The following is a 20,881-nucleotide window of genomic DNA, read 5'->3' as shown; positions in this document are numbered from 1 at the left end:
TCAGTGTATAACAGATGGAACTATTTGAAATAACGTCACATTGAGGGTTTTTTTGTTTTTTTTTTTTTTGAGACAGAGTTTCGCTCTTGTTACCCAGGCTTGAGTGCAATGGCGCGATCTCGGCTCACCGCAACCTCCGCCTCCTGGGTTCAGGCAATTCTCCTGCCTCAGCCTCCTGAGTAGCTGGGATTACAGGCATGCGCCACCATGCCCAGCTAATTTTTTGTATTTTTAGTAGAGACGGGGTTTCACCATGTTGACCAGATGGTCTCGATCTCTTGACCTCGTGATCCACCCGCCTCAGCCTCCCAAAGTGCTGGGATTACAGGCTTGAGCCACCGTGCCTTGCCCACATTGAGGTTTTATTGTTTTGGAAATCAAGGAATTGATTTCAGGAAGAGAAAAAATTTAAAAAAAACCCAGAGGAGTTCTAAGCCCCTAAGTAGGTTCACTTTGAGTTACATCTGAAATTAATAATAATAATAGGACAATGATTGACCTGCCACAAGGGCCCCACAATTTTCTCATCCTGTGTGCTTATCTCAAATGAGACACACATACTTTTATAAATTAATAAAAGTCTTGAAGCCTGTGTTTCATTTCAGAGATACAGACAGGCTCTACTGTAAAATAATTTAACAAGGGACCCCCTGATCTTCACTGAACAGCAAAAAAGCACTATATTTATTTTTTCCAATTATGAGACAGTAGAACATAGTTAAATATAATTTTATTTGAGACTTCCATCTCAATCTAGTTAGTTAACTAACCAAGGCTCTCTAGTTATCTAGATCCAAAAGTCATCTTCTTTATATGAAAAGTAGGAATTTTGTAACACAGTCCTTGAATTTTTTAAAGTTTTCTTTTTAGTTCTTAAAGCCCACTTTTTCAGATTATTTACTCAAGGAAAAGCCTTAGTGGAACAAACATCCAAAACCACTCTCTAGGAGGCAGCTAAAGTTTGATCCTGAGTGCCAAGAAATAAATGCTGAGTGGGCAGTCATGATCATAGGAGTTGTGGTTCAATTACTGAAATGGATCAATACTTGGAGGCAGAGCATGTAGAGTAAAACATGCCAGTCTAAGGAGTAGATCTGGGCAGTGACCTCTCAGTAATGAAAAAAGTCTAAGACTAGGATTACAGAGAAATGTGCATACATTTTCTTATTTTTTGCAAATCTTTTCCTAACCCTGCAGGACCTTCTACCTACTGACTGGATTGGGCTTGAAAGAAGTCCCTGTTGCTCTTTGAGAAAATAATTGCATTAGAGTAGCAGGAAACAAAACCAATTTTCAGGAACTCTAAGAAGGAATGGATAAGGTGTATGTGGCCATTGGCACACACCATTATAAAGGAAACTTAAGAAGAAAAGTGTGGGATTTTAGTTAAGTAGGTGGCAGGATCAAGAAAAGATTTTCTATATGCTAAAGGGACATTATGCACACTTTTAGTTGTGGAGGAAACATAGCCAAAAAACTAGAGTTAGAGAAAAGTGAGGTGAAACCTCTCCATCTCCATTTGGAGGAAAGCATGAGAGGTGGAAAAACGTGGTATGTTGAACTTCAAGTGAGAGTATGAGAGGGAGCTTGCCTTATTTTCGCATTCTTTTTGTTTTGAAATAAAGTTTGGTGGTTCACAAACATCATTGTGTATCAAAATGACCCAGGCATCTCACTGTCTTTGATTCTTGGAATACATAAAGATTCTGATTCTGCGTTGGACTCAGAAATCTATATTCTTAATCAGCACCTCAGATGATTTTGATGCTGATGATCCAACCTTTGCAAAGGGCTCTCTTGTGTTCAGTTGTTCAGTGAAGAGTAGAGATGTGTAAAGAAGGAAAAGACTTAGGGGCTTGAGAATGAAGATCTGCGATAAGAAGAGAAATACAAGTAAAAAGGATTTCTAGGTGGCACTGAACTCCACGTTAGAATTTAACATCATGGACCATAACGACCACCTTCTAGAAGGGCCATCAGTAGCAGAGAGACTATGCAAAGCAAGTTTTCCAGACATGCACCAAGGCTACAGTGAGCAATTTGTTCTTGTTTTTAGGTTACTTTGATGCCTGATGTTAATGAAACCTGAAGTCGATTACAATTTCAGTGGCAAATTGAAGTTTCACATTTTAGAATCACCCCAAGAATACCCTAATTATATCTTTAACTATTGACAACTAGAAAAGGAAAAACATGTAAAATATATTCCATATTCCTCACCAGCCCTGTGTAATACCTGGCATTTTTCCAGACATTTCTGGGGTGAGTTAATTAGAACACAGACAAAAAGTCAGACAGTGGGATCAGGTAAAAACCAAGAAGGTTGAAGGTTTTTCCATGGCAGCCCCTAAGTTGGCAGGGTCAGTCCATATGGTTATCTCAAATGAGACACACATACTTTTATAAGTTAATAGAAGTCTTGAAGTCTAAGTTATATTTTAGATGGACTCAGACAGGTTTTACTGTAAAATAATTTAACAAGGGACCCCTTGACCTTCATTGAACAGCAAGAAAGCACTACTATTCCTCTCCCACTTCGCACAGCACCATCAGCCCCCAGATCTCCTTGCAGGCTCACATGAACAGCTCTTGATTTGGGTTTGCTTTCATTCTGGTCTTGTGTGCCACAATTTTAAAAATATTTTTGTTACTCAGTTTTATTAAAATGAAAATAGAAATTAAAAACTAAAAATGATTTATACCAGTGGTTCTTAACTTTTTTATTAATAGAGTCAAAACACAGAATTTTATTCCAATGTCTTAAAGCCTTATGATATATATATATATATACATGAATTTTCCATACAACAATTTCAGGGATTTCACAAATAACCTGAAGGCTGTGTAAAAGGGCTGTGGCCCAGACATGGTGGCTCACATCTGTAATCCCAGCGCTTTGTATGTCTGAGGCAAGGAGATCGCTTGAGGTCAGCAGTTTGAGACCAGCCTGGCCAACATGATGAAACTCCATCTCTACTAAAAATACAAAAATCATCTGGGCCTGGTGGTGGGGCGCCTGTAATTTCACTTATTCAGGAGGCTGAGGGAGGAGAATCGCTTGAACCCAGGAGGTAGAAGTTGCAGTGAACATCCATCTCAAAAATAATAATAGTAGTAGTAATACTAATAATAATAAATTAATTAAGTAAAATAAAATAAAGGGCTGTGGACTCCAGGCTCGAATGTAGAGCCAAGGACTGAAAGACATGGAAAACAGCTGATTTCCACCAGAGTGTTCCTGTCTCATTTCTATCTAGTACATGTAATTTTTGCATAGTTTTAGCATGGAAACAATTTAGGGCTTTCTTTTTGTCCTTAACCTTTATCTTGTTACTCTAACCTCTCCTAAGAGAGAGAAACATTTTAGAAAATGTTATTTCCCTAAATTCCTAAATATATTTCAGTAAGGTACTATATCATATTTCACACTTGTTGTATTACTGAATATTTCTTGCATTCAATATTTCAGCATTATAGCTAAAATTACAGAAAACATCATTTTGCTATAGGAAAATTTTTATTTTAATCAGTTTTAGAGAATCAGCTCTGTTTTCATTGCTTCATTTCTTTCTCCTGTTTTTACTCTGTTCTTGCTTTCCTTCTTTACTTGATCAGTTTTCTGTTACTCATACAGTTGAAGAATATCCATGAAGACAGTTGAAAGAGAGATATTATGAACTAAACAACTTATCAATAATAATTATTTTGTTGGTGATAAATTGGACATATAATCTTGTTCTTGATTCTTGTCTCACCTAATTAATGTTTCCTTTCATCTTTCTCATAATTCTGTCAATACTTAATAGCATAAAACTTTTTTATGCTGTTAATATTGAATAGTTTCTAAAGAGTTAATAATAAATTAAAGCTTACCTCCAGGTAGCTTTGATGTAATACTATTAAGTTTAAAATTTATAGTCAATTCATTTTAATGTAAAAATCATGTAACTGAAATCATCAAGCATATTGCCACAGTTGTGAAATCTTTATAATAAGCCCAACTTGTTCAGCTCATTTTCTTGAGTAATGTATTTAATCTGAAAGTAGTTTGTTAGAAATTTTTAACTCTAACGTTTGTTTCTCAGAAATGTTTTATCTCTTTAAAACAAAAAGAATAATGCAATTGCTTCATTTCATATTGAATATTTATTAGTCCCAATTTTTATTTGTTTATAGAGTTGTAAGCTATGAGAACATCATTAAAAACGACTACTATACTATCAGCCAAAAGGCAGTAACACACATTTATAATGATGACATTGAATATATTGAAATTGATCGATGGGAACAGGAATATCTATATCACAGAGAACTCGCTAAGATTCCCATCTTTTCACTGTTCCGGAAATGGAAAGCTTTTAGTGTATGGAGGAAGAATGTCCGCTCCAAGAAAATCACTGGATGTCGAAAATCTCTAGAAAAAAATCTGTTCATTGTTAATCCTGTATGTATTTATCATTCATATTTTAAAATAATTACTTATAAAAAAAGAAAGTGTGAATCTATTATAGCTGTTGGTATAGACTGTTCTTGAAATCAAATATTTTATATTCTTAAGGGAATTCCCAGTTTTCATCCTGTCTTGTCATTTAACAGTCTGGCAATCTAGGGGTGTTTCTACATTTTAACTAGGGCTGCAAAATGCAAAAGTATGAGAACAGAGTTGCAAAGGTCTCTTTTGATTAGAAGTCACCTCTGATTTTTTGGATTTGTGGTCCCCTTTATTGTTGATCAGAAAAGTCATGTCATTTTGAACAGAGTAGGCTGGTTACCCCAATTACCTCCTCTCATCTTTGAGACACTCTAGACTTTATGGTCCAAAATAAGTCGGGGCCTCATTTTCATGGGTCAGTATCTCCCAATATATTATATGTTTCCTCTGCAATGGATTCATACAGTAGGAAAATTTTTAATATTTACTTTGGATGATGGGACAATCATGAAAAATGAACTGTTAAAGAGTGTGTGACCATATTTAAAATTTCTATCCATTGAATTTCAACTTGCATTAGAAGTTTCCTACTTGGCCCCTAGGAATAAACTGCAATCATCATTACCATCACACTCAGAGTTCTGGTCCTCAGCTGTTTCTATGACACTACCTCAAGTTTGCTTTTTACTAGTCATTTCCTTTACTTTGCATATTATAATATGAAAGACTGTTATCAACATACCAGTCACACAATAGGGAAACCTTCAAGGTCTCTGGCTAACATAAATATTAGTACAAGACAAGTATATAAGAGGGACTATCTCAAGTCATCCATTCCACTGTGCATTCTGAGTTGTGAAAAAATATTCCAGACCTTCTTAACATGCAACTCAAATTTTGTTGAGGATCCATTTGAAGTTATTTTAGTACCTTTCATCTTTTGCCATGCATTGAACACTACACATATCATACATTTGTTCCTAGATATGTAAAATAGTTCATCCTTGATTTGTCTTTAAAATTACTTCCATCAGTCCCCAAAGCATGTTCTCTTATTTCAGGCGCTGAGAGTTGTCATTATGTGTCCATTCATACCAGTGATGTTTTGGCCTTTAGAGTATCTGCTCTTAAATTTAGTTTCAGCAGACTAGAAAGCTCTCGTCATTTTAAGCAAGGATTGGCCTTGCTTAAAATGTGTATTTTAAATGTGTATTAAATGCTGTAATTACCCACACACTTACCACTAGCGTTATATGTAAAATTAGTTAACTAGGGCTGATTCCCCTAGACAAGGTTGAAGGAAGACATACTAAGTTGTCCTTGAATTTTTTCTTTCTATGATTTTTTTTAAACAGTTCTGTTGGCACCTGGGCCTATGTCATTTTCTTATAACAGTTTTGATATATAACTTACATACCATACAATTCACACATCTGACGTATACAATTAAAGTATTTTTAGTATATTCACAGAATTGATCAACCATTACCACAGTCAATTTTAGAATATATTTATCATTCCAAGGGAAACCTCATTACCCATTAGCGGTCACTTTCTATTTCTTTCTGACTCTCCTGTCCCATCCCCCAACTACAGGCAACCACTAATCTACATTCTGTCTCCATAGACTGGCCTATTCTGTACATGTCACATAAATGGAATCATACAATACACTTGTCCCTCAGTGCCATGGGGGACTGGTTCCAGGACCATCCCAGCAAATACCAAAATCACTGATGCTCAAGTCCCTTATATAAAATGGCTTTTTTGCATATAACCTACAAACATCCTCCTATATACTTTGTCATCTCTAAATTACTTATAATACCTAATACAATGTAAATGCTATGTAAATAGTTGTTATGCTACCTTGCTTAGAAAATAATGACTCAGAAAAAAACCTATTCATTTTTAATATGGACACAAGCATTGTAGACCCTACTACATTTTAATCTGCAGTTGTTTGAATCCATGACTGTGGAACCCGAGGATACAGAAGACTGACTACATGTGGTCCTTTGTAACTGACTTTTGTTTTTTAACATAATGTTTTCAAGGTTCTTCTATGTTGTAGCATAGCATTTTTTTAAATTGGAAAATTATATTGGATATACCCATTTTATTTATCTATTGATGGATATTTGGATTGCTTCCATTTTTGGCTATTATGAATAATGCTGCTATGAACATGCATGTACAAGTTTTTGTCTAGATTTATGTTTTCATTTTTCTTGGGCCTATACCTAGGAGACAAATTGCTGGGTCATTAGCAACTTTATGTTTAACCTTTTGAGAAAACATGAAGCAGTTTTCCAAAGTAACTTGTTACCCAATAACAATTTAATGTCAAATTTGACTTTTTTCTGTGTCCTTCTTCTTAAATTAATAGATGAGCCTTTCCATTGTCATTATGACTAGACATTGTAAAGTACTTAAAGTAACACCTGATTTTCTATTACTTGCCTTCAATTCCTTAAGTTACTTGCCTTACTCCATAAGTAGCTGAAAGACATGTATGTGTTTTCAAAATCAAAAGAAAGGAATTTAGACAAATTAGATAATTCAAGGAATACTTTTAGAAAAGAGTTACAGAAGTGATCTTTTAATATATGCATTTTGTAGTTGTAGCAAAAGTTAACACAGGTGTTTATTATCCTTAATAACCATTCTTGTTTTTCAAATGTTTTATACTTCTAAAATACATAATGTTTTTACTAAATAATACATTCCTATTTTCATTCAGCATTTGCGACCAGCTCTTCTTAAAATAAATGAATTGTGTTATCATTTGAGTTTTATGGGACTTTGTTATATTGAAAAGTGTCACACCTACACCCTGCAGGAATTCAAGGCTGCACAAGTCATACGGCTAGCAGAGGTAACAAATTTTATCTATAAGAATCAAAACTTTTTTCTCTAGTTTTGTTGCTTCAGTATCACTAACTGTACATATTCAACAATATCTAGGTGACAGAACACCTAGGAGAATTTCGAAATGAGGCAAAAGATGTAGTCAGGAAGGCTTGTCGATTTGCTTTGCGTGCTGCAGGATTTGTTCCTGATGACTGTGCATTTGGACCTTATGAGGGTATGAAGGGGAAATAACCTCAATATATCAGAAGTAGTAGCTTTCTAAAATGTCAGAAAGTTTACTTTTTTAGTTTACTTTTCTTAAGTTTAAATAATGATTCTGTGTTTCAATTGTTCCAAACATTTTATTGATGTTATAAATTTAATATATTTTGAAGAAGGGAGATAAGTAGTAAATGCTGCATATTTTTCCCATTACTGCTATTTGTATATAGTATTTCTAAACTGGATACAGAATCTTAATTAATAAGCACTTTAGAGTAGACTCAGCATCTCTCTGCTTAAAGGTATGTCCAGCCTACTATCACAGACAATAGGTTTGTTAAAATTAAGGGGCTGGATTGACCTTAGGATTGACCCAGTTGATGTGTACTGTAAAGGATGACTAAATTGTAGGTAGAAAAGGAGGGTAAAGGTGTTCTTGGGAAAGAGATAGCATAGTATACAGATCAAATCCTGTTAATGAGAATGTCTGTAAATTGTCTACAATCTTGTTGAGTTGAAATGCTTTGATGTGAATTTTTTTTGTTGTTTAATTGGGCTGTTTTGGAGGTTTGAAATGCTTCATGTACCAAAATATTTTGTTGTTTTTGAATTTTATTTATCTTTTCTTTGAATCATATTGAAAGAAATGGAACTGTTACACAGGTACACTTGTTGTGCTTTCTGTTATTCTTAGATTGTTATAAAGGGCAGAGCATTGTAAGTTTCATGAATATTTCATATGAGTTGCCCACTTATGGAGACTCTGAGAGAATGACATATACAGAACAGGCCAGCAAAAGGCATCATTGCAAGAGGCTGACATGGTAAGATTATTCTTTATTTCAAGAAAAAGGATAGTATCCATCTTTCTCAAGTTTATTAAAACTTAAGTCCCAGAAAGTGATGAATATGATAATTTGCATAACTGGAGTAATCATTTCACTATGTATATCAAAACATCATGTTGTATACCATAAGTACACACAATAAAAAATTAAAATGAAAAGTAGAATTTTTTTCTAGAATGTAAGTGATATCTTAAAAAAAAAAAAAAATGGAACCCTTCACCACATTGTTCATGAACAGTGATGAGAAATTTGCAGGACACAGTAACCTGAATGCATGGCCCAGAAGACTTCCTCTCCAAACGGCCACCAACCAAAGCAGCTCTGGGACTGTGAGCTGATAGATACAGAGCAGAAGGCCAAGGCAAAGAGCTCCTCTTTGATCTCCCTGGCTTTGTTTCCCTCTGGCTCAGCCTGGGCATGGAGACTCGCAGTACAGCAGGCTGTGGCAGGGAGAAATCAGGCACACAGATTTACAGAACTCTTCAAGTGGGCCTGGAGGACTTACTCCATCTTTTTGGTCACAAAAAAACTATAGGCAGCTGCGTGACTTCCCAAAGGTTCACCCAATCCCTAAAATGGGATTTGCCACTGGGAGCTAGAAAGGGAAATATCCCTCATAGGACCTGACCAGGGGACTTTCATTAGCACTAGCTCTGACACCTGCTTACCCAACTGGATCTTGACCTCAACTGTTCCAGAATTTGGATTTCCCATCATTCTAAAACTTCATGTCTATGGAACAATAAAATACTGATTATTGTTATTCAGTACTCACTGACTTAATCCAACGTTTGCAATTATTTAATACATCTTAACTGTAAGCTAGTTTATATATGAAAATGTCTGTGTGGCAACAGAAATCAGTGAAGTGGTCTCTGAGGCTACTATAGAGGGCCCAGAAGTGTTAGAGGCCTTAGAGCTCCACTTGAGCAGAATAGAATTATTCTAAATGTCTTACTGACTCAGTCTGCATTCTAAGTGCTCAAGTAAGGAAACATAAAATTCAAACCTTTGGGTTAGTAATTGCCATCAACATTTATTCAATAGCAAAGATTTTACACTTTTACTATTAGAGTGCAAGTTACAGATGTTGTATGCATTGATTTCTTCTTTAAAACATCTTTTAAAAATATATTATGGCCCTTTTAGCTAGGTAAATTAGAGCATTTTCCCTAACAGCTATATTACTCTTTAAATATTCTATTGAAAATTTAGAACGTCTAACTGAATTGATGCTACATATTTGAATATGTTTGTGTTTTAAAAGGAAAAATATCTAAGAACATCTCTTCTAGACAATACATTTCAGATATTATAATATAATTAAATGGAAATTCAAGGAGAAATTACGATATTTTATATTTTAAGTATTTGCTTTAGAGGCACTGTCAAAAATAGTGAAAATAAAAAACTGAAGTTGTATTTGTTTTTTTCTTTTAAGCTTTATCCGTCTAAACGACTATCTAATTGAGAACACAATGCATGTCTTAACAGTAAATTCTGTTAATTCACTTTTAAATCATCTCACTGACAAGCTAAAACGAACACCTTCAGCAGATGTCATTCAGAAATGGATTACTGAAGACAAGCCTGAAGTCACTGATAAAAAGGTATACTCACACAATATTAAGAATATTTTATTGGTCAGTATGTATTGAGGAGTGCAAACTATGCTCTATGAATTATGCTATTTTCTGTGTGCTGAAAAAATTGAGAAGTGCATAGAGCAGCAGTCCCCAACCTTTTGGACACCAGAGACCAGTTTCATGGAAGACATTTTTTTCCGCAGACTATTGGGGATGATTTCAGGATGAAAACTGTTCCACCTCAGATCATCAGGCATTAGATTCTCATAAGGAACATGCAGCCTAGATCCCTCACATGCACAGTTCACAGTAGGGTTTGGGCTCCTATGAGAATCTAATGCTACCGCTGATCTGAGGGGAGGCAGAGTTCAGGCAGTAATGCTTACTCTCTACTCACCTCCTGCTGTGCAGCCCAGACCAGTACCTGGTCCATAGTCCTGGGCTTGGGGACCCCTGGTATAGATATTGCATGTTATAATCAGACCCTACAATACACATGAAATGGCAGACTGAAAATCAGCATATCAACAAGTATCTAATAATAGAGTAAAAATCCCTAATGAGAGAAAGTTACTGTCACAGGAACTTGCTAAAGCTTATTCATGCATTCATTGACATATTTCTTAAATACCTACTGTGTACCAATTCCTCTGCTGGATGTTGGTATATAGTGATGAAAAGCATAGACAGGATTTTTGCCCCCAAAAGCTTATAGTTCATGGGGACATAAATGTTTCTTGTGGGCATAAACTGGCAGGGAGAAGCAGGAAAAGTGGTATAAGTAAAAGAGATAAACATTAGTTTAGAGGTGAAAAGAAGCAAATTATTGTGCTTTGAGAGGATGACCTTTTATGAGGATGTTGATCTTAAAGACACAGAGTACTTTAGATGTTTGGATGAAGTAGTACAAATTTGTGCCTTCCAGCATAGCTAAAAGAAATAACATATTATCTCATATTCCAATTTCCCAATAAGTTTTTCCCTCTCTCTATCCTTAGTACTAATAGCTTCTTGCCAGAATACCTGCAAACATAGTAAAACATGTGTTCACCTCATTTCATCAAGCCTCCTACTCTCACAGCTTAAGTCTCGCATGCCACAGAAACCTAATTATGCAGTACAAGTCCTGATGCTCTCAGCCTTAGTTTCCCTTTCTTCCAGAAGTTACATCAGAGTATATACTCCTTTTCATAGCTTTCTCTCCTCCCTGTTCTGAATTTCTCCTTTTTATAAATATTATCAAAATTTTAAAAGCCACACTTTTCTATTCTAAAAGTAATTTATGCTAAGTGTTTAAAATTAGGAAAACACAGAAATATACAAAGAAAAGCGTCCTTTGCTACCCAAAGATAAGTATTTCAAAGAGGAAAAAAGATAGCATACTTTCCTTACTGCTTTATCCCTTGCTTTTTTGTCTTAGCAATATAGTATTGTGAAGTATTTCTCAAGGCAACATGCATTTTTCCATGTGATATTCTCACAGATAAATGTATGATAATTCTCGCCAGGCGCGGTGGCTCAAGCCTGTAATCCCAGCACTTTGGGAGGCCGAGGCGGGTGGATCACTAGGTCAAGAGATCGAGACCATCCTGGTCAACATGGTGAAACCCCGTCTCTACTAAAAATACAAAAAATTAGCTGGGCATGGTGGCGCGTGCCTGTAATCCCAGCTGCTCAGGAGGCTGAGACAGGAGAATTGCCTGAACCCAGGAGGCGGAGGTTGCGGTGAGCTGAGATCGCGCCATTGTACTCCAGCCTGGGTAGCAAGAGCGAAACTCCGTCTCAAAAAAAAAAAAAAAAAAAAAAGTATGATAATTCTCGTAAATAAACATTCCCTCTATTTAAAATAATGCTGGAAAGGGTATCCTTTTCTATATATTTTTCACATATTTCATATTTTCCCCTTAGAAAAAATTTCTAGATGTAGAACTGAGTCAGAAATATGCACATTTTAAGGCTTTTGATACATACACACACATATGCTCCAGAAAGCTTTGTCAATTTATAGCAATGTTTAAGAATGAGCATTTACCCAAATGCACACTAAATACTATCATTCATTTTAATTTTCATCAGTCTGTTGGATACAAAGTGGTATATCACTGTTCTCAAATGTTGTATTCTTTTAATTATGACCCCAGGTCAAGAATAGGGCATAGGTCTAGGAATCAGAAATATCTGGGTTCGAATTCTGGTCTGCTGCCTACTAGCTAGCATGACCTGGATGAAACATTCTACTTTCTCCAGATCCCATTTTGATTCTATGGGAACAATAATAGAACCTGTTTAAGAAGGTTGGTGTGGGAATTACACTAATACCCAGCACTGTGCCTGGCACACAGTAAACTCTCTGTAAATGTTGTTACTGAATAAACCATTTTAAGGAAGAGAAGAAAGAGGTGAATTGATCATTTGTATTTTGCTTTCAAGAATTATCAGATTATGCCCTTTGCCCATTTTTCTCTTTAAGTATATTTGTATTTGAATATATTTCTATGTAAGGATTCATTAATATAGTATTGGCATATATTTCTATTAAGTATATCAACTATAGGTCTATTCAAATATGATTAACTTTCTACCTGTTCTATACATTATTGATATGTCTTCCCCATTTATTGTTTGCTTTTCCATTTTGTTGGTAGTATTTTTATAAGTAGAAAAGTTTTACATTGTTATGTAGTCTTTCAATACTTGCCTTTTTTTTCTTTCTGTGCTTTATTATTCTCTGAAATACTTTCTACATGCCAAAAGTTATGAATTCAGGTAATTATATAACCTTAAGTTTTTATGTGCCTTGTTTTTTTTATTTTGTTTTAGATATTGATACTTTGTCTTTGTAACGCTGTAAATATACTCATTTCAGGGGCCCCCTGGGGTGGAAAGGCAAGAAGAAGATGAATCTCTCATCCCCATGTTTCTCACAGAGCTAATGTTGACAATCCAGTCACTCCACTTTGAGCCTTGTCTGGAAGACTTTCTGGTGTGTGTTTTTCTTGTGTTATCCACATGCAAGTACCTTTTTGGAAAATGAGGCAACTGTTTTGCTGTCAATTAGTTGTCAGAATTGTAATTGTCACTACTCCAAGATGATCATAAGAAAGAGAGAAAGCATTGTTTTGTCACAGCATTACAGTTGTATATAAACTATCTAAAAGTTTAGCACATTATCTCTAACTTGAGTCAGATTAGAAGCTTGGTAAGGTACAGGAAAACATATTCTATACAAAATTTAAAAGTGACCATAGGGATCCCTTTAAGGACAACTCAAGAAATCACTCCGTTGTAAATACATTTTCCCTTCCTCCCTCCCTCCCTCCCTTTCTCTCTCTCTCTCTCTCTCTCTCTCTCTCTCTCTCTCTCTCTCTCTCTCTCTTTCTCTCTCTTTCAACAGGGACTCACTCTCAACTAGGCTGGAGTACAGTGATGTGATCTTGGCCCACTGCAGCCTCAACCTCCCAGGCTCAAGCAATCCTCCCACCTATCTCCTGAGTAGCTGGGACTACAGGTACATGCCACCAGGCCTGGCTACTTTTTGTATCTTTTTTTGGTAGAGATGGGCTTTGCCATGGTGCCCAGATGGGTCTTGAACTCCTGGGCTCAAGTGATCTGCCTGCCACTGCCTTCCAAAGTGCTGGGATTACAGGTGTGAACCACCATGCCCAGCCTGTAAATACCATTTTTGAAATCTTTTTAAAGGTATGCTGCATCTGAGAGAATTTTGTTGTCTTATTCATTGCTGTGTAACAAGTTACCAGAAAGTTAGCAGTGCGAAATATCCACCATGAATCATCTCAGTTGCTGTAAATCAGGATTTTCACTGGATACTCAGATTATCCTGTTTTAAGGTCTTGCTCTCCCTTAGGCTGCTGGAAGAATTTGGCTCTAAGCAACTATAGAACTGAGGTCCCATTTCCTTGACGGGTGTCAGTCAAGGACCATCCTTAGGTCCTAGAAACCATCTGTCGTTCCTTACCATGTGGCCCACTCTCTAGGCAGTTTACAATATGGCTGTTCACTTCTTCAAGGCCAGATGGACCATTCTCTTAAGAAGGGCTCAATCCCTCTTTTAAGGGCTTTCACTTGATTCAGTCACATCTTTCAAGGATAATCACTTTTGACTACCTCTAAAACAACTGAATTGGGGCTCTAATTATATCTGCACTATCCCCACCTTTGCTGCATCACATAACCTAATCATGGGACTGGCATCCCATCATATTCACAAGTCCCACCCATACTCAAGAGGAAGGGATTCAACAGCATGTGTACACAGGGGCAGGAATTTTGGGGGTCATCTTAGAATTCTGCCTGCTATATTTGGATAGGTGCATAGATTAGTAAACAGTCAAAGTCTGTCTTCTGTTGTTAGCTGCTGTACTGTGATGCAAAAGCACTAGTAATCGGGATCCCTAGATTTTTAGTATTTGACTTTGGGAAAACCACTTCTGGGGTTCAGTTTCTGCATTTATGTAATGAGAAGACATACGAGTTCTAGCCTTGCCTCCTCTTCCAGCAGTCTATGATTCTGTAATTTATGGGATAGACTATTTGAAGGCATTTACAATGACCAGAAGACTGCTGAGGTCCCTGTGGTTGGAAGCTTCCTCGGGAGTTCCCATGCCAAGAGGCACTGGGCTCTCATGCCCCCTCCTGGCCACAAGACAGATGTCTTTCCCATGAGATGCAGGTGTCCTGGGCTGCAGATGACTAAAGGAGGCTCTCTCACAAGCAGTTGGCTGTCCTTTACCCCCAAGGGTAAAAGATCTAAAAAAACTTGATACCCTTCTCATTTCCTATTGTAGGATTCTGTTCTTCACATGGATATTTTTAGCTTCTACACATGAAACATACATGGCCAAGCTCTGAGAACAATTAGCATGTTTGTCCATTCATACCAAAATAAGATTTTATTTCATATAACCCAAAATCAGCCAATAGAAGTATATATAGGACTATCACTCATAAATTTTCTATTTTTTCACTATTATTTTGTCATTAGCCTTAATCATTCCCAGTGATTCCAAACATACATACACAGAGATTAATCTAAAGGAAAATCATATACATAAGTCATGATCTCTTACTTTGTTCTTTCCTAGGTTACCTGTGGTTTCCTAATACTTGATTCGATCTATACTTTTGAATTCTAATCTTTCTTGCTGTGTGAGACAAACCTCCCACTGAATTTGATTCTGTTTACTGCTTCTGACTCTTGAAATAGACTCCTCCTTTGGTTTAATTTCACTTGTTTCTATTTCTGTAGCAGCATTTTTTCCTTCTCAATCATCTTTCCAAGAGCCTCTTTTTTATCTGATCCTTGCTTGATTCTTGCTATCCTAAAGGGCTCCCTTCTCCTCTTCACACCCTGCAGTTCTTTCTGGGTGCTCTTTCCTGTGCCCAGAAATGCAGACATAAACATATATCCATATCTATATCCACCTACCTATATCTCTACCTATATCTATATGCCTATATCTATAGATCCAGTACTTTTCTTCTAAGCCCCACTCATGGTCACCTGGAAATCTTCACCTGAATCTCCCACAGTTAATTTCATTTTACTAATAGGAATTAAACGTAACCTCTTCAAAAAGTGCTCCTCCCTTCTTATCTCCAACATAATGAAAGATGCCCATGCCAGCAGTCTGAGAGTTCTCCTAGAGTCTCTCTTACCTCCTTGAAATCAGGTCATCAGCTCTAGTGTGCTAAACCGTGGTTGCACCCACTCTGCCAGTCCTTTCCATCGGAACTTCATCATCTCTCTACTGGCCTGCTGAAATAGTCTGCTCTGATCTGCCTGCCTCTCTCCCTTCTGATCCATTTTTCACATTGCTGAGAGCAAGATTATTCTCATAAGCAAATCTAATCATATCCCTTTCCTTCTTAAAATTTGTCGCTTGCCTGTAGGAACCTCTTTCACAGGATGCTCTGTGACTTGTTGTTAGGCATTTCAGGAGAAAAGGGGTTGTGATATACATTTGTATATTAGCAGATATTTAAAAAATCCTGTTTAGAAAGTCTTCAGAAAAATCCTGTTTAACTTCGTGTAACTCAAACTTCTCAAATTTACCTTGGAAATTAGGACCCTTTATCCTCTGGGTAATCCACGGTCATGATTTGGGGAATGCTGGCCCATGGGCTAACATTGGCATCATGCACAAGGTCTTTCATGAAGGGGCTGACTGCATCTGCAGAATATCCTATTTCCCCACTCTAGTGCTGAAGCCTAGGTGCCTCACCTGCCTGCTCCCTTGTGCCCCACACATAATGACTTAGAAAGCATTACTGTTGTCTTATATACTTGACAAGCTCCTGTTCATCTTTTGAGACTCATTTAAAGACATACCTTTTCTTTATCTCATTTTCTCTGATTAGACTTTCTAATTATTATAAATTACAAACTAATTTATGCTCATTTAAGAGACTTTGAAAAACACAGAAAAAGATTATTTTTAAAATCCATAATATTATGTACCAAAAATAAAAACCCATTAACATTTTTATATGCTCTATCCAATCTTTAGTGCATACTAATATGCTGACATACCTACCTTGCCATGAGGTTATGTACAGAGATAGATATAGATACATATTTACATGGAGATAATATTATATACCAGTTTTATATCCTGCTCACTCTCTTTCTTTCAGACTTTAACATTATATCACAAGCTTTTTCTCATGTCATTAAATGATTTCAGGTGGATGCCATTTTGTAAGGATGTGTAATTTTCCATGGTATAAAAACATCACAACTTATATAACTATCTATTTTTGAACACTTAAGTGTTTCTCTAGTTATTAATACAAGCAATACAACAGTGATTGTCCTTGCACATAGATCTTTGTTTACAGGTCATTTTTTCTCATAGATTAGCTTTCTAGAATATAAATTACTACTCAGAGAATATAAACCCTTTTCACCCTCCCTTTACATTTTCATGTAGGTTTTCTTGGCTTTCCTTCCATTGTGACCTGCTGGTGTTTTGTTCACACTTTAAATATAGAACTCATCACAATGTATTGCAATTTTTTTTGTCTCTGTCAATTAGAAAACATGTGTCCCGAAGGTAGGCCATGTCTTTGATTTGTCATATACGCAGAATCAGCACAAATCTGGCCTGGTTGAATAAGCTATTCTTATTTATTTTAGCATTTCATAAAATTCAAAAAATATTTGTAAATATACATTTTTACATTTATGTTTATGCTTTTCTCTCTAACAGGATGGCATTTTGGGTGCAGTTAATCATTGTCAAAACACTGTATTATCAGTTCCCAATCTCGTGCCTGACTCGTATTTTAATGCTTTCACCAGCCCTTATATTAACAACAAACTTGAAGAAAAAACCTGTGGAACTGGACCAAGCTTAGCAGCAGTATTTGAGGATGATAAGAATTTTCACGCAATTATTTCTCAAATAAAGGTATATTTACTCTGATGAAAACTATTTTATAGTATTCTCAATATAGATGAAATGGAGTAATATATATGTTTTTTTCCTTTCTTATCTTTAAATGTTCTATATATGAAAATTGGAATATGCCTAATCTCTAAATGGTAAAATTTGATGATAATCTTTGTTCTCTAGAAATTGTTCTGTTAAGCATGAAATAATTTTTAAAAAGCATCAGAATATCTGGAGAAACAGTTACGTATCATTAGCAATCCATGTGCTTGTATTTTTAGGGAAGTAACCCTGGCTGTTAAGGATGCTGAGACACAGGCAGAGCCTTTACTAAAGTCATTTTTTTTTCATTACGTGTCTAATGTTTTATTAAAACAGAAGCATAGTGTTTCACTATTTTAGGCCCTTTAGAAAATAAATATAATGGCATCTATCCATAGCCCCTGAAGACTTTGAAAATATTATTCAACACATTAAAATTTTTATCTTAGATGTCCCAATTTTTAAACTCAGAACCACACTTATCGAGGTGATTGATGTGAAGAGGGAAAGAATAGCATTATTCCTTGGCTTGTTTCTCTCCTTCATCTCTGGGTAACCTAATTTCCTGTTTGGAGAATAGAAATGCAGCCCTCAACATACTGCAGATGCCTTTCATTCCTTGACAGCAAAGTGCCACTGTAATTCTCACACTTAAAATTTACCCATTTGTCCGTCAAAATATCCATTATATATACATTATTACGTAACTTAAAATTAGCAGTGTTTTAATCTCTTTATTTCATCAAGATAATGGTTGTAACTGTCCTGGTATGATTTTTAAAAGCAAACAACATTTTCCATCTACTACTGTCTCTGTTTATGGTGGAATTCTTAGCTACATTATTTTAAATCATCAGTTCAAAAGTTATAATCTCCCACCATGTTAGTTTGGCCTCTTTCATAATTTTAACATTGCAAATTGACTCTGTATATACAAATTGACGTATGACATATGTTCCAACTCCAAAATTTCATCCTAGTTCTTTGTTTCTTTTGCATTAATACTTCTTATACTAAGGAGGGTATTCTACAATCTTATTTCATTCACTACCAGATTTTCTGGTACCAAAATGGTTTTTTGGCTCTTCAAATTTCTCTCCCTTAGACAATTATTCTTTTAATTATGGCTGTAACATTTGTAATTAAAAGTTATATTTTCAATTCAGAGAGCCAAGGATAATGGCAACTGTCTAAATATGAATCACCCACATGTCTTCCAAAATTAATAAGAACTTACAAGAAAAACAAATAAAACTAAGCAACGTGTATGCCTTTAGCAAGTAACTAAAAGAAAGAGAATACCCAAATGTCAAATTACGTTTAAGTAGAAAAATAAACACAAACACCAATGAACCCTCTTTCTCATGCTCCTGCCACAGCCATTGCAGACAGGGAGGCCAGTCCTTGGGAAATCTACAAAAGAGAGAAGCAAGTAGCTATCAGCAGGCCTGAGGTTAATCTAAAGTCACAGCCAAAAAGAAGTCTACCCTATATCCAAAAATGATTTTTTTAAGTCCTGGTATATCAGAGGACTGACTACTGAAAAGGGACTTAAAAATTCAAGCTATTCAAGATGGCATTAGTTCTGGGGGAGGAAATAATGTTAAAAATAAAAATTTAAAAATTTCTAAAGAATATGAGGCATTATGTGAACATTGGATGATAGAGAGGAAATGAAGCAACTACTGAAAATATAAGTTCTGCAAGACAACAAAGAACCTACTTGGGAGGCTGAGGTGGGACGATCACTTCATCCCCAGAGGCAAAGGCTGTAGTGAGCCATGATCATGCCAGTGCCTGGGCAGCAGAGCAAGACTCTGTCTCAAAAAAAAAAAAAAAAAAAAAATCAAATAAGTGAGAATATATCCAATTTTTTCTCTGTCACCATAAAATAAAACAAAACGGATTTCATTTTGCTCCACCGATAAAACAGAATTTTCTTAAACTAAAATCTTATAAATCACCCCAATCCATGAGCTAAAAAAATTAAAATGGATTAACTACATGCAAGTCTACTAACAACCATGAAGCAAAAGCAACACTACACACAAGTAAATATTCTCAAAGAAGCACTCAAATATACAAAAAGCCACACTGAATTAAAAATTCAAGATTTAAAATACAAGTGGAAGGGAAAAAAGACAAAAATCAGAAATGAAGGCTAAATTACATAGTGCTCAAAGGAGAATAAGTTAAAAAGTTTAAGGCCAGGCGTGGTGGCTCAAGCCTGTAATCCCAGCACTTTGGGAGGCCGAGGTGGGTGGATCATGAGGTCAAGAGATCGAGACCATCCTGGTCAACATGGTGAAACCCCGTCTCTACTAAAAATACAAAAAATTAGCTGGGCATGGTGGCGTGTGCCTGTAATCCCAGCTACTCAGGAGGCTGAGACAGGAGAATTGCCTGAACCCAGGAGGCGGAGGTTGCGCCATTGCACTCCAGCCTGGGTGACAAGAGCGAAACTCTGTCTCAAAAAAAAGTTTAACATGACTGTAGAAGACTGATGGGAAAAAATAATGAGTATAGAAGAAAGATAAGAAAACAACCAAGAGAACGAATGAAAATAAGATAGAGAAATCAGTAAAAGGAGTCAGAGAAAAAAATTATTATAATGGAAGAGAGGCAAAGAAGAAACAACATACATATAATTGGAGTGTCTGTAAGAGAAAAGCAAAAGAAGAGGATAGAGCAAACATATATAACTATAGTTCAGGAAAAGAAAATTTGAATCTACACATTGAAAGGGCCTACAGAGTTCCTTGGAAAATAACCCACAACAATCAACTCTGAGATATGGCCTTTTAAAATTATTAGATTTTAAATCTAAAAAAGTTTTTCTACAGGTCTTACAGGGGTAAGAGAATTAGACTAGCATCAGACTTCTTAAAAACAACATACAAAGTGAGCCAATAATGGAGGAACATTTTTAAAAGAAACTCATGGGGAAAAAATGTGAATCAAGACTTTCATCTAGCCAAGCAGGTCCTTTAAGTATCAAGGCTATACAAAAATATTTTTCAACATGTAAGAACCCAGGGAATTTTGTACTCATTAGGAACCTACTGCAGGATAAGTTTCATCCAGCTAAGAAATAACTTTGGGGGGAAAAAGCTGGTGGGGAATATTTAGCATATTTAAGTGTAGATCTATCTAAGCCTAAAACAAAGATATAGACAAGAATAGGAGACTGGTATATGAATGTATATTCTAATGAAGTAGAAATAATACAACTTTAAAAATAAGGAAGAGAATAAGAGAAAAGTAGAATAAAGTTATTGATTAATGTACAGTTAATAGGATAAAATTAAAGAATATCAGTAAAAACCAACAAATAAAAATATAAAAGGTTAATAAGGAAACAAGTGACTAATGGTATTTTTAAAAAGTATATTGTCACTCAGAGAAGGAAAGAAAGAAGCTCACATATAACTGTAAGACACAGAGAAAATAATATGACCAAGTTGGGACCAAATATATCAGTAATGT

At 35.8% G+C, this 20,881-nt stretch overlaps 1 protein-coding gene across 11 annotated transcripts in view; it reads left to right on the top strand.

Annotated features, from left to right (window-relative positions):
- DNAH6 (dynein axonemal heavy chain 6) overlaps positions 1-20,881 on the top strand; it is a 352,679-nt gene that overhangs the window by 72,175 nt on the left and 259,623 nt on the right. For 10 of the 11 annotated variants that reach the window (XM_074397642.1, XM_039462280.2, XM_074397653.1 and 7 more), the window contains 7 exons: positions 4,177-4,444; positions 7,176-7,310; positions 7,400-7,520; positions 8,202-8,331; positions 9,797-9,965; positions 12,808-12,924; positions 17,171-17,371. In XM_074397642.1, the coding sequence (XP_074253743.1) occupies positions 4,177-4,444; positions 7,176-7,310; positions 7,400-7,520; positions 8,202-8,331; positions 9,797-9,965; positions 12,808-12,924; positions 17,171-17,371 (1,141 nt within the window). The remainder of the gene's footprint in view (positions 1-4,176; positions 4,445-7,175; positions 7,311-7,399; positions 7,521-8,201; positions 8,332-9,796; positions 9,966-12,807; positions 12,925-17,170; positions 17,372-20,881) is intronic. The other variant, XM_074397656.1, reaches the window with a different exon arrangement.

Source organism: Saimiri boliviensis, chromosome 1 (assembly GCF_048565385.1).
Source record: "Saimiri boliviensis isolate mSaiBol1 chromosome 1, mSaiBol1.pri, whole genome shotgun sequence".
Classification (NCBI taxonomy): domain Eukaryota; kingdom Metazoa; phylum Chordata; class Mammalia; order Primates; family Cebidae; genus Saimiri; species Saimiri boliviensis.
The sequence above is the reverse complement of the archived record's forward strand: the minus strand, read 5'-3'. Positions and strand labels throughout refer to the sequence as shown.